Here is a 14,613-nt window from a genome sequence, read left to right as displayed (position 1 = left end):
GGAGTCTTAAGTGGTCTAGGCTCCGCCGACGAGGCGGGTGGTCCGCAGTGCGCAGGCACATCACGGGGTGGGGCGGGCACGCTAAATTCGGAGAGGACCAGGGCCCCGCCCCGCGAAGGGGAAAGGGGCGTGGCCAAAGGGCGCTTGAAGGGGCGGGGCGTAAACGAAGGGGCGGGGCCTAGGTTTCCCAAGGCGGGCCGCAGGCCAGGGGCGGAGACGAGGGGAGGGGCCCAGGACTTCTCTCTCTACAGGACTATGGCTGAGCCTCAGCACGTGGAGAACAGAGTTCCTCTTCTTGGAATTGAGGAGTCCTCCCTTTCACCCCTTCCGCCCCTCAGCCCTAGCGTAACCTTTGCCGACCCTCCGACCCGTACACCACTTGGGTGCAGTTCTGTGAACACGTTTTCCTACTTATCTTTGCATCTCTCAGTTGGAGACGTATCGCACCGCTGGTTGTAGGTGTGGTTGCCTTGACCATAATAGGAAAGGCCCAAATATTGGTCAACATAATTCAGAGCAGCATAGTCAGAGAATAATGCACCTGCACCATGACCAGTTAATGTAAAGAGGGTTAAATGATAAGAAATCTCTTAATTTAGTATATTAAGAGATCAAAAGAAGATTATCAGTATAGAAAACAAAAGACAAAAGTAAGAGGTGTTGGATGCTTTCCAAATATGACGTTATATATTTCCATACGTGAGAATAAAGGAAAGAAATAACTAAGACATTAACCAGTTGAAGGAGGGAAAACTAACCATTACAGGTTATATATGAATTCATTTGTGTGGCTGAGTACAAAATTAATATATGTTCTTTACAGGCTTTCATATAATTGAGAAAGTAATCAGTTAAAATAGACAATACTCTTAATGACTCAATTCAGAAAAGCAACTAAAAAAATAGTGCCTAGGAATATACTTGAAAAATCGTAAAAGTCAAAGAACATTTTGAAATGCTAACGAGGGGATATACAGGAATACTCAGGCAAACACAAATGCATACCCAGGTCTGAAATAGGATGGCACAACATCTTAAAGATGTTAATTTTCCCTGTGTGAGGAGATAGAGGAGGTATGGACTTAGGTGCTGCCCCATACCAACAAGGTGACAGCAAATTTGTCTCCACCTTCTTGAGTTGCAACAGTGCTTGATGATCAGATGACCTTCAAGTGCAAAATATCTCTTGTGGGCCCGGCTAATACAGAATTATTCACAAGTAAAAAAAAATTCAAAGTATGTGAGACACTAGTTCTGTGACATTGGACATCAAGCAACCAGGGTAATATTCCCCACACGTGAAAAAACACTTAAAGTCAACTGTAGTATTGCCTCAGCTTACAGTCAGGAGCAAACATCCACCTTGCCTGTTTGTTTATGAGTGTGTGTTGGTTGGTTTGTTTACACTTGCTAATCCCAAATGGAAAGCAGATGTGAAAAGTCCTCCAAGATTCCCAAAGTTTTCTCTTGGTTTTTGCCCTGTAGGTCCTACCTTTCTGTTGAGGTAACACCTCCCTTCCCGTTATGTCTCTTTCCCCAAACCTAGGCCCCCTCTATCCAGAGCAGGCACCTCTTATTGCCACTGAGTCCCTCTGGGGGTGTTAGGGTGGGAGGTTGAACCAGCCCCAAGTTCTCCCTGGTCTGTGGATGGTGATAGCTCAGAGAACCTCCAACAGCTGAGGGAAGACACCGCACACTTGGCTGGGCAGCCAGTGGACCCAGGCATCCAAGCCACATCTGAATTGTGACAAAGATCCATTACTGGATTTCCATCACATGCTTGGGAAGGCCATCTGTTGCCACCTGTGGCTATGCGAGGCTGAAATGGAGTCTAGTTGGTAATAATACCCCAAATGTCACTGAACTTCTGCTCATCTGACTCCTCAGTCCCTTACAAGCTGCTCACCACCCAGAACAGCATTTCTGAGAATCTCTGAAGAGAGGAATACACACTGAAACAGAGCAGGACGCTATGGTCCTTCCCTCCCCACTTCCCCCCATGTCTTCCACCTGCCTTTTATCTGTAGAAAAGCTTTAGTCAAAGAATAAGTTTAATCAGAGAAGTGAGAAAATTTAGAAGCAAAGGAAAACAGTCAAACAGGACAAAATAATAATAACTTAATCATTAAGCGAAGTTAGTTCCTCCTTAAGGGCTATAGATAATATTCTGAGCCGTATCCTGTGAGCTGTCTTATAGATACTGAAACGCACACCAGGTGGAAGAAGTTAACTACATGATGACCAGGCTGTAGCCATGACATAAGCTGCCACAATTTCGAGAACTGTCCTCAAAGAAATGGGAACAAACCGACCCTGGAACTGAAGACTAACTGTACTTGAAACAATCAAGATGTCACTGATCAGACCATCGTATGACCAATTTCCAGATGACTGTCAGAGCTGACTGTTCTGTTTCTGCATGTAGCCCCCTCCCTCCACCTATACACCCCTGAAACTCTTGCCCACTGACTGTCAGTGGTGGGGAGTCGAGTCGACCTTTGGACAGGAGTTCTCCCCTGCCACCCACCTTGGTTGCCAGCCTCCGAAGTAAAGCAAACTTTCCTTTCCACCAGCCTTGCCTCTTATTGGCTTCAGAGCAGCAAGCAGTCGGACCCCACTTTCGATAACAACACTATGGGGACAGTATACTGGTTGGGATAAGGGTGAGCATAGCTGGGTGGGACTAACTCACACCCTAATGGGCGACTCATTCCTTAACACAGAGCTTAATAATAGGGATATTAAAAAGTTCCAGGTGCTATGGAAGACCAGGGGAGCTTCTTTGACCTCTGCATGCTGAGGAACCCCTCAGGCAGGATGTGACACGTTGCAGCTTGGGGCCCTTTAGACTGGATGACATGAACTGAGTTGCTGACACCTGCAGCCCAAGGTTTTCATAAAATCCCAGGGAAAGACCCGTTCCCACCCACCCAGTGGGCACATCTTCAGTCAGAACAGACCACAGAGGTCTTGCTCTCTTTTTCTCTAGAAGATTTTAAGTTCTGCAATGCAAACATTTCTTAGGCAGCTGAAAAGTCATCTCACAATTCTCTGGGACTGGGGTTCCTGAAACCAATTTTCAACTAAATATGCTAATTGGTACGATGTTTAATACATGATCAGACTGAGAGAGGAAATGTAATTCCAGTTTATTGAAAATTTCACACAACAGTGGGTAGAGTATTGCAGACAATGCCAAAAAGATTCTGACTCCTCAGAGCCAGGTCTCACCTCTACACCCACTAAACTGCTTTCTACAACCACCCATGACTTTCTGCATTAGGGTTTTTTTCCTCGCCCTTGGCGCATGCTGGACATGACCCAAAGCCAGCCGGAAGTGTGAGAGATTTATTACCCCTGGAAGTAGCTTTATTAAATAATAGTTGGGGTTTTGGTGGCTACATACGCCAGCTTCCTTGTCCCATACTTGAGATGGATTTGAGGTGCATTCTACACAGTCTCCCATAGTCCCCCCTCTCTGAATAAGCTCCAGTTACCCACAGCTCTCACCTCCTAGATCATCCCCCTTAACTGGCTGCCTTCCTTCTAAGGTTCATTTCCCCACACTCATACCACTGCTCCCTGGGATTCCCTCTCAAGTAAGCTATTTATATTCACGGGTCTGGCTCAGCGTCTGCTTCCTGGAAACACACACACAAAGACACCTCATGTATTAAAAATGCATTTAACTCACCCTGACACTCGAATGTTTGGCTGGAAGTAGAATTCTAGGCTCCAAGTTATTTTCCACCAATATTTGAAAGATATACTCTATACCATTATTTTACTCTTGGGCGTTCCTGCTTGCCTCATTATCTCCCTTTTTCTTTTTCTCTATTGATGAAGTATAGCAGGAATATGAAAATGTATGGAATGTATGGGAAACAGTATAAGGAATGTCTGTATATTCACCTCCCAGCTAAGGAAATAAAACTTCAAACACAGTGACTACATTTGTCCCTCACGTAAACACTATCCTGAATTTGGGCTTTGCCATTCTCATGTCTGTGGAAGCCTTATGGAGAACAAGCAGGAGTCAAAACCCAATAATTTTGAAGCTCCCAGGTTGGTGGGCACGTGGAGATGCAGGGAGAGTGGTGCGCCTGGCGAGGGCGTGGAAGCTCTGTGTCCTTTCCTCATACCTGGCATTATGCATCTCTTCCATCTGGCTGTTCCTGCGCTATATCCTTTTACAATAAACCGGTCATCTAGCACTGGAAAACCTCCTATGTTTGGTGGTTATGAAGCAGAGAGACACTGGAAAGAAATTACTTATAATTTACCAAACAAGGGAATTTTAACAGCAGTGATAAAAAGGTACAATATTGGGGATTTGATTATTCACCCCTTAAGCTTATTGTTGTCTCTTAGATGCATATATGGCAGAGTTTATAAATCCAGACTAGATTGCTCTCTATATATCACATGGATAGGAGATAAACTCTTTTTTTTTAACATCTTTATTGGGGTATAATTGCTTTACAGTGGTGTGGTAGTTTCTGCTTTATAACAAAGTGAATCAGTTATACATATACATATGTCCCCATATCTCTTCCCTCTTGCATCTCCCTCCCTCCCACCCTCCCTATCCCACCCCTCTAGGTGGTCACAAAGCACCGAGCTGATCTCCCTGTGCTATGCGGCTGCTTCCCACTAGCTATCTACCTTACGTTTGTTAGTGTATATACGTCCATGCCACTCTCTCACTTTGTCACAGCTCACCCTTCCCCCTCCCCATATCCTCAAGTCCATTCTCTAGTAGGTCTGTGTCTTTATTCCTGTCTTACCACTAGGTTCTTCATGACATTTTGTTTTCTTAAATTCCATATATATGTCTTAGCATATGGTATTTGTCTTTCTCTTTCTGACTTACTTCACTCTGTATGACAGACTCTAGGTCCATCCACCTCACTACAAATAGCTCAATTTCGTTTCTTTTTATGGCTGAGTAATATTCCATTGTATATACGTGCCACAACTTCTTTATCCATTCATCCGATGATGGACACTTAGGTTGTTTCCATCTCCTGGCTATTGTAAATAGAGCTGCATGAATATTTCGGTACATGACTCTTTTTGAATTATGGTTTTCTCAGGGTATATGCCCAGTAGTGGGATTGCTGGGTCATATGGTAGTTCTATTTTTATTTTTTAAGGAACCTCCATACTGTTCTCCATAGTGGCTGTACCAATTCACATTCCCACCAGCAGTGCAAGAGTGTTCCCTTTTCTCCACACCCTCTCCAGCATTTATTGTTTCTAGATTTTTGATGATGGCCATTCTGAGCGGTGTGAGATGATATCTCATTGTAGTTTTGATTTGCATTTCTCTAATGGTTAATGATGTTGAGCATTCTTTCATGTGTTTGTTGGCAGTCTGTATATCTTCTTTGGAGAAATGTCTATTTAGGTCTTTTGCCCATTATTGGATTGGGTTGTTTGTTTTTTTGTTATTGAGCTGCATGAGCTGCTTGTAAATTTTGGAGATTAATCTTTTGTCAGTTGCTTCATTTCCAAATATTTTCTCCCATTCTGAGGGTTGTCTTTTGGTCTTGTTTATGGTTTCCTTTGCTGTGCAAAAGCTCTGAAGTTTCATTAGGTCCCATTTGTTTATTTTTGTTTTTATTTCCATTTCCCTAGGAGGTGGGTCAAAAAGGATCTTGCTGTGATTTATGTCATGGCGTGTTCTGCCTATGTTTTCCTCTAAGAGTCTGATAGTTTCTGGCCTTACATTTAGGTCTTTAATCCATTTTGAGCTCCTTTGGAGACCACATCTCTGGGCCTTGAGTCCCTGTAGTTCCCCAACACATAGCCTCCTACAGCCTCCCCCTACCTTCCCAGTCACTCTCATTTTAAATTTATTTGTGATTCTGACTTCTTCCCACTGTCTCTCTCAAACCTCAAGGGAGACAAATCAAGACCCCCCAAGTGGCCTTCTTGAAGCCCTAATTACCCTAGTAAATCAGGGCACTTTCCAATTGTAAACGCAGCAGCTTTTCCAGCTTCTCTCAAGAGGGCCCTTCTTGACTCCAAATCCCCCAGCCTCTATGTGAGTAAACATTCTCCAAAGGTGAGTAGCCAAAGTTCACATGTTTGTGGCCTTCGGGTAGCATGGAGAAGGGTCAGAAGTACAGATGGCACATGAACAAATAACACATCAAACCAAAAAACGTGGAAACAGCTTCAATTTTAAGGTTACATCAGGGAAAGACTTATTGATCCACACCATTTTCTTGGATTTTTCATAATCCTCAAGGATTATAAGGTGGGTAAGTCACATGACTTTTAGGTAAAGGCCAACTCCACCCTGGTGTTTTTTTTGTTCTTTTTTTTTTTTTTTTGCGATACGCGGGCCTCTCACTGTTGTGGCCTCTCCCGTTGCGGAGCACAGGCTCCGGACGCGCAGGCTTAGCGGCCATGGCTCACGGGCCCAGCCGCTCCGGGCGTGTGGGATCTTCCCGGACCGGGGCACGAACCCGCGTTCCCTGCATCAGCAGGTGGACTCTCAACCACTGTGCCACCAAGGAAGCCCGCACCCTGGTGTTTTTTGTGTCAGCGTCCACAGCCACTTTGTCAGCTCCTCATCATTTCTGTGCCTCCCCAGTTGCCTACCAAGTAAAAAGATCAGCATGTTTTTGGAAGCCAGGGTGGGTTTTAGGCATTCATCTGCCATCCTTCTCATGATGGGTGTGGGCATCCTGGGACTGATTTCAGAGGCTTCTTTATCCATGACTGGTTGATGCCACAAATGGCTTCAGGGAGACAGCACGACTGAGAAAACCTGTGAAAGATGATGGAATCCAGAATTACCTGTAGGAAAAATACCAAGTGGCCCCAGAAGCCCCTCTGCATTTCCATCTCCCTAACACACACGTGTCCATGTGTAGACACACACACACACACACACACACACACACACATATTTGATCACAAGATACTGCCTTGAGGCAACATCTGATTTGAAATGCCAGCTTTATCATTTCTTTAATTCCCACATATATATGAAATTATTTTTAGAATCTCTATTTTGTTCCATTGACATACTTAATCAATTCCTGTTTCAATTTCTAATTCTATAAATTTTAATATATAGTATGACACCTCCCCCCCCACCCTTGGACTAATCCCTCACATTTTCTCTTCAAGGTAATTTTATAATCTAGTCCTCCAGTTCCACATACACAATCAAAATCCTGTTGTAATTTATGACTTGGATTGCACTGAATTCATAGATTAATTTAGAGAATAATTGACACCATTCCAAAAATTAGTCTTCCTTTCCAAAAGAAAGTTATTTTAAAATATTATTTTAGTGTCCAAACAGGAAGGTCATAAAAAGTTTCATGTATATTTTCCCTATGTTTTTTTAAAAGTTAATTATATCTATAGGTGTTTTACAATGCTTGGGATATTTTGGACATGACATTTTATTTCTATTATATTTCCTAATTATTAGAAGAGTATGCAAAATTTATTTATTTTTTATGTGTTTAACTTATGTCAACCAAGCTTTCCTGATCTACTTGCCTTGCTTTTTCCAGGAAGGCAAACCCTTAAGAAAAAGATAGGGCTTCCCTGGTGGCGCAGTTCTCATGCCTCTCTAATTTCTTTTAGACACTGAACACAGTATCTTAGTGATTTTTCCATGGTTCTATATGGAATGGGAGGAAATCTGGATGCCTGAGCCTTCTCTGCCACTCGAGGAAGGGAGTGTTTGACCTGGGTCCATCTCATAGACCTCCATGCCTCAACTTTCTTCAGTTGTCATATAAGATTGACCACAGTAGGGTCACCAGTGTAGGAATATGTTAAATTTCATCATAATAGTCATGTCAGACTCTTAGGACAGCACTAATAATAAAAAAAAAAACCACCACTAACAACAAAGCCCTGTCCTCACCATTACCCCTCTTATAGCCTGTGAGAATCCATGTCCTACTGATAGACAATAGCCACTAGGATCACTCATTAATGTTAACTATATTGCTCTATATCAGAGACTTGCAAGGTAATATGGCTTGAGAAGTATGGTTACTCACAGCCAAAATTTCTACAAGTAAACACCCCACTTCTGAATTGTGTGTTATTAAAGTAATTTCAGAGTTGTGGACAAGGCTGTATCCAGAGATTGAGAAGGAAGCAGAAAATTCTACCTGGGGCTAAGTTCCTGTTTGGAACTTGAGGCCAAAATTGCTGAATGTTGCCCAGTGGACCTATTGATATGCAATGGGTGTTGCTAACTCCTCACACAGGAGACTTTTTTTAAACATCTTTATTGGAGTATAATTGTTTTACAATGGTGTGTTAGTTTTTGATGTATAACAAAGTGAATCAGCTATACATATACGTATATCCCCATATCTCCTCCCTCTTACGTCTACAAGAGATGTTTTAATAGAGAGATTTTGACTGAGCCATGGAAGATCTCTGAGGCCAAGAGAAATGAGTATCCCCTACAGGGAACAGATATGAAGATGGTACCCAAATATGGGTAGCATTTGCCCCTTTTCCAGCACCTCTCAGTCACTCACTGTTTAGCCTTGAGACAATCTAGGTGGTGGTATCCATGGTATGTGGTCAAAAAGTGCTGAGAGTCATTGTGAGTCATCATGACTCCTCTTGGGTCTGACCAATCAGGCCCTGGCACTCAGAATAAGACAGGGAGTGAGAAAATTCTCCCTCTCACTTCTTGCCATCTCTTCAGGGTGCTCCTTCCAGAGAAACCTGAGTGGTCTGAGAGGCAACGTATCCAGATATACCAAGGTAATGTCATATTGTTTTGTACCATCACCATACTACTCCACCTCATGAACCCCAACCCTACTAGAGAAAAGTGGGGAGGGTATGGGACTGTCATTTGCTTATAGAGAAGTGATGTGTGAGTGTGGCAGGGAGATTGTGAGGGCAAGAGGCCCCAGGGTCCACTGGGTTAAGTGGGTTTCATCGTCTTTTTCAGGCTGTCTCGGTCGTGCTCTCTTCCTGAAGCCATTTGTGGCGTCAACCAGTCATGGATAAAGGAACCTCTGAAGTCAGTCCCAACATGCCTACATTGACCATCAAGAAGAAAGAAATATCCAAGAAGGTCACCAACAGTGTGGTGATCTTTTTACTTGCTAGGCAACTGGGGAAGCACAGAAGTGATGTGGATTTGTCCAGGTGGGTGTGGATGCTGAATTAAGTCACACCCAGGGCCAAGAAGTCATAAAATTTTAGAAAAAAAAAATTTTTTCTAAAATTTAATCTTAGAAAACAAAAAAAGACAACAAAATGTAGAACAACAAACTCCTCGTTTCAGCTGTTAAAATAAAAGCGGCATCTTCACTCCTTTTGGCTTGATATTTTTTTATACCGATAGTTTTCCTGACTTACACTGGAGAGGGGATTCTAGTCATCCTAACAGTCTATGCAGGGGCTCTCAGACACAGCAGAGATGGTGAGATCACACTGCATGTCAGATTTCTTCCATCTTTAATCCAAAAAAAAGCAAGGGAATAGTTATGTAGTTCTAGGTCACTCAAGGACCCAAGTCTCCTGTACCCTAGGTGTTTTGGAAAGACATCCACTGTGTTCCCCTCTAAAACCTGGTTGCTTATCCTGGTGAGAAGACATTAAGAACAGGTCATGAATCGGGGCGGGGGTGCATCTAGGATACTCTTTTTTAAATGTTGATGCTCATGAGAATATCATTTAGATATTCTACAGCATCTAAGAGTCTTTGTTGGTTCTATTTAATATGAAAACATCAGAACACAAGGCATTTAGAAATGGGAGCATCGTGCCTTCAAGGCCTTCTAAAGGTATTTGTTCTTGTTATTCTCCCCAAATAAGTGGAATCCCAGTTCCCTTTATCTGTGCCATGTGAAGCACACCTGTTCAGGCCACAGCTGGGTGGAGAAAATCCACTGGACTGAAGTGAGGCCAGCTCCTAGGTCAACTGCGACGGCACCCACAAAGAGAGCTTCCCAAAGGAATGTGCTGGGAAAGCCAGATGCTCACTGGGAGACATTGGAAACATAAGTGCGTGGGAAATTGGGCACCCAGAGCGGGAGCTAAGCTGGAGGGGGGACAGGGAGAGCTGGGCGGCAGGAGCAGTGTGGGTGTGGGGAAGCCTGCTCACCAGTGAGATGCTTGGCTGATCCTGCCTGCCTCAGACTTGGCTGACTCCCCAGAGTGATTGGTACCCATACTCCACATCTCCCAGGGGTGGCCTGGCCATCCGCGGAGGACTGACTGCTGCGGGAGGCATCACATGCACTCGTGTGACCTCTGACCCCTCACCCGCAGAGTGGGGAGGCGTGGACTCACGTGAGGTTCTGGGTGGGTTCAGGCCCAGGGAGGGCCTCCTCACAGAGGTTCGGTGATGTGCTGAACTTACAGGAGGAAAATATCCCTCACGTACTGGGAGCATGAGGTCTCAAGCATCACAAATGCGAAATTCAAAAGGGGACTGGCTGGCAAAAAGAGAGAGACAGACAGACGGAAACAGACAGAGACAGAGGCAGAAAGAGAGATTTGGTTGGGATCCTCCTAAATGAATTTTTCTCAGGAGATGTTTGTGGAGGCCATAACAGAGAATCTGGATGCAAGTGAGGCTCAGGGACTAGAGGTTGATTGGAGAGCGCCTCACGCTGTGTCACGGAATTATATACTGTCTCCTTCCGCTCTTTAATTTCTGTCTGCTGTCTCTCATTGGCCAAAGCTATCTGCCAGCCAGAGGACAAGAAAACCACAGTAACGCAGTCTATGGGTTTCAGCTTCCTGGGGCATAGAGCAGTGGAAAGAAGGGAGTAGGATTTACCTTTCAGACAAACAGAATAAGTAGAACAATCCGCTGCTTTTTCCACAGCTAGCACCCACTGTTGATTTGCTCAGATGAAGAAATGCTTTGCCCAGCACAGGGTAACATAGTGCTGTCAGCCACCTTATCACTGAAAGGTGAGATCAATTTGGCCATAGTCCTGTCTGGAACCTAAACTATAACCTTAGTGGTCAGCTATCAGTTTTGTTGCCCAAAGACCTAAAAATGGGCAGGAGACGATGATCAATGTCGGTTTCCAATTTAACAGAAGTATGGCAATGTTCCATGGGAGAGGCGTTCTTGCCTTGAGTACTTTAACCTTCAGACCCTCCAAGCCCAGCTTTGAGGGGAAAGACAGGGAAATAAACATCTGTAATTGTCTTCTTAGGTATAAGAATGGGAGGAGTCACTGTCTACCCATCCTGGCCTGGGGGAATGGCACCATAGGTCGCTTGTGGGTCCAGAGCTTGATCTGCCGTCTCTCGGACAGCCCTCCAGCCTTGCAGGCTTCTGTCTCCTATATAGAAGTCTCAGCACACTATTCCAGCACCATATGAGGCCAGATGCTTCTGTGGGATGGCAAGACCAGTGGATTACAAGGGCCTGGGCTCATATACAGATTCAGCTGCTATTGAAAGTGTTACTGGACAAAAGTAATGTCAGAAAATTTGTGCATGAGTCCAAGAATTATGGCTCTCCTAGAATGACTAAGAATGAGGAAAGCAAATCTAAATCCTGAATACATGTGCACCCTTCTTTGGAAAATTTAAGCAGCTCTCCCTGGTGAATTAATACTAGGCACATATTGGGTGTTCGCTAAGAACTTAAGGAGGTACTAAATAGTGCCTCTCATTTTCAGAGAACTTTGGAAACGCTCTTCTCTAGGGAAACGAGTGGAAGTGAGCCAATGCCCTCCCTTTGTGGTTTTCTGAACCAGAACTGACTTCTCCTAACCTCTCCTGAAGCCAGTGGCTCTCCTGACATTTGAATAATACATTGATCTCAGCACCCTTGCACAAGGGACGAAGGAGGGATTCCCTAGCCTAAATAGTATGAGATACCTGAACACACAATACCCAATTCTGGACAGATGGGATTGGCAGCAGTTATTAGTCACATATACTCACAGCTCAGGAAAGGAGGACGTGGCACATCATGCAGGACCACACAGGGGTTGCACTCAGGAGCTGAGGGAACCAGGAGGAACTGGGGGAGGTAGGTTTTGTAGTGACAAGAATGCGGATTAGCCCTTCATTCATATGGGAGGATGTAATTGGTTTGTTTGAATAATTCTGCTTAAGGACCAGGTGCACTGCAGCCAGTCCAGCCAATATGGGAACTACCTGGGTGTGGAGCTTTGCCCACTGGGTCGGGAGCATATCTTGCAAAAGCAGGGGGAATCGTGGCTAGGCCTTTGGGACCCTGTGAGGCTCAGAGATGTCAAGGCAGCACACGGAATTTCAGGCCTTGCGACACACAGCAGTGGATGAAATCACTGAGGAGGGAATGAACTGAGGAGAGGAGTGAGTCCACAAAGAACTTTGAAGAAGGCTGAGACATTAAGGGTGCACTCAGCAATTGATAGACAGCAACTAGGCAGTCAGGAAGAACGAGCGATGGGTGTAGAAGCTACGATACAGTGGGACATGGCTTGATGTTTTGGTGTACCTACAATGCAAGGAATTTTAGAGCATCCTGGTATTAGTTCTATCATCTCTCTAGCTCTCACAACTTCTCCTCCAAAATCTGTAGGCCATTTGCCTTTTTGCTCTCAGGTGGATGCCATGTCATATGGGTTGGAGATGATGCCTCTGGGATCCCACAAGGTGTAGGTATTTCAGAACAGATTCTTCAGAACTTTCCTGGGCACACAAAATGCACCACTAACCATATTCACCAACTTCCCTCTTCCAGCTCCAGATATGTCTTCCTATGCCTTTACGAAACTGGCTTAAGGAGTGTTTCTACATAATGTCTAAAAATATTTATTCTGAGAAACAGTAGGACAACTTGTAGTAAAAATAGAGGAATTCTAAAACTGTAGATTTCAGTACTGAGCTTGCAAAATTAGTTGATGGAGATCCATGAAAAAATTTTAAAACCATTTGCAACTTTGTATCCATTTATTAATTGATGTGATAAAGCTAAGAGTTGTTACGATCTACAGACCAGGGAGTACTTAGGGCCAGTTCACCCCGCTACCCTGACTCCCCCAGGGAACCTTTAAATGACAATTAGAAGCTCTCAGCCTGGATGGAGAGGGGCAGGACCTGGAGAAAGAGACAGCACAGAGGGACAAGTGGTGTTAAACTCCCTCAATATCATATATTCCCTGTATACATATATTTCCAGATATATTTAAGTTGGCACTTTAATTATTGAAATAATTACTGATAACAACAACACTCATCAATTCATTCAAAAAATATTTATTGACATTTCTGTGTGCTAGCCATACAACAGTGATCAAAAGATATAAATATTCCCGCCCTCGTTGAGCTTACATTATAATTAAGATCTGTTGATTTCTCAGGGCCTGTGCCAAACATTTCATGGGCATAGTATACTCCTTTCAATAATACTATGGAGTAGGTACTTTTAGCCTTGTCTTTCAGATAAGGAAGCTATGATTCAAATAACTTCAATAACTTGCCTAAGATAAAGCATGGTACCTTGTAAAAATGGGTTTCAAATCCAAGTGGAGCTTCATCTAAAATCTGTGCTCTTAAATACTATGCTACTATGTTACCATTTATTTTTATTTTTAAAAATTTTTTTTTAAAGGTGTAATACTCTTTTAAAATATTTATTTTTGGCTGTGTTGGGTCTTCGTTTCTGTGCGAGGGCTTTCTCTAGTTGTGGCAAGCGGGGGCCACCGTTCATCGCGGTGCACAGGCCTCTCACTGTCGCGGCCTCTCCCGTTGTGGAGTACAGGCTCCAGACGCGCAGAGCTCAGTAGTTGTGGCTCACGGGCTTAGTTGCTCCGTGGCATGTGGGATCCTCCCAGACCAGGGCTCGAACCCGTGCCCCTTGCATTGGCAGGCAAATTCCCAACCACTGCGCCAGCAGGGAAGCCCAGTTGCCATTTATTTTTAAACTACCTAAAACTGTAGCTGAATATATGGTCATAGAATATCCACATGACTACTGAGTATTTAAGTTTTATTTAATAAATGCCAACAAATTCTACTAAGTTTTATTTAATGAATGAATAAAAGTATTTAATTATTTATTTAATAAGTGGCAATTCCTCAGAGTCAATCATGACATGAATATTAAATTGTAGAACTCATTTTCTATTAACTTTGGTAGATTCTTCCTGTACTTTGTGAATTTACACGTGGCAATGTATGACAATGTAGGACAACATAGACAATTTTTCAATTAAACTTGGAAGAGGCACGGAGCTATTTACTAAAGTTTTGGAAAGATAAGAAGAGATTATATCACATGTCACACAGTTAAACTTTCTAAAAAAATTCTCTCTAGTTTCCCAAGTTTCACCTAACTACTGTTAGGTTTATCTCCTCAGCCTCAGTGTCTTCTCTCTCACAGATTCCCTCAACCCTCTCCCAAGCCGCTCTAGGTCCTCATGATTTTCCCCAGTCCTTTACAGCCTCTCGCCAAAATTTGGTTTGCCAGCCTACCTAATAGGACTAATGCTAGCAATGAGATTTCAGCAAAGCAGATACGCTCCACAGCCACTCTCTTTGTGCCTCTGGCTAGTTTCATTTTAACACATTACATTTTACAAATACTTTTACAGTTTGAATTTTATATTTTGTAGTTTTGTAATAGCTTAAAAACCATACCTC

At 43.6% G+C, this 14,613-nt stretch overlaps 1 protein-coding gene across 1 annotated transcript; it reads left to right on the top strand.

The window, feature by feature from the left end:
• The first annotated feature begins 8,668 nt into the window (after window positions 1–8,668).
• Window positions 8,669–9,319, top strand: ETDB (embryonic testis differentiation homolog B). Its single transcript, XM_027092442.1, has 2 exons — window positions 8,669–8,763; window positions 8,957–9,319. The coding sequence occupies exon 2, from the start codon at window positions 9,008–9,010 to the stop codon at window positions 9,176–9,178; it is 171 nt and encodes a 56-aa protein (XP_026948243.1). The 5' UTR covers window positions 8,669–8,763; window positions 8,957–9,007; the 3' UTR covers window positions 9,179–9,319.
• The last annotated feature ends 5,294 nt before the right edge of the window (window positions 9,320–14,613 follow it).

Source organism: Aethalodelphis obliquidens, unplaced genomic scaffold (genome assembly GCF_003676395.1).
Source record: "Aethalodelphis obliquidens isolate GAN/ISIS:26980383/991018 unplaced genomic scaffold, ASM367639v1 scaffold78, whole genome shotgun sequence".
In the NCBI taxonomy this organism is placed as follows: domain Eukaryota; kingdom Metazoa; phylum Chordata; class Mammalia; order Artiodactyla; family Delphinidae; genus Aethalodelphis; species Aethalodelphis obliquidens.
This window is presented reverse-complemented; position numbering and strand designations above follow the sequence as displayed.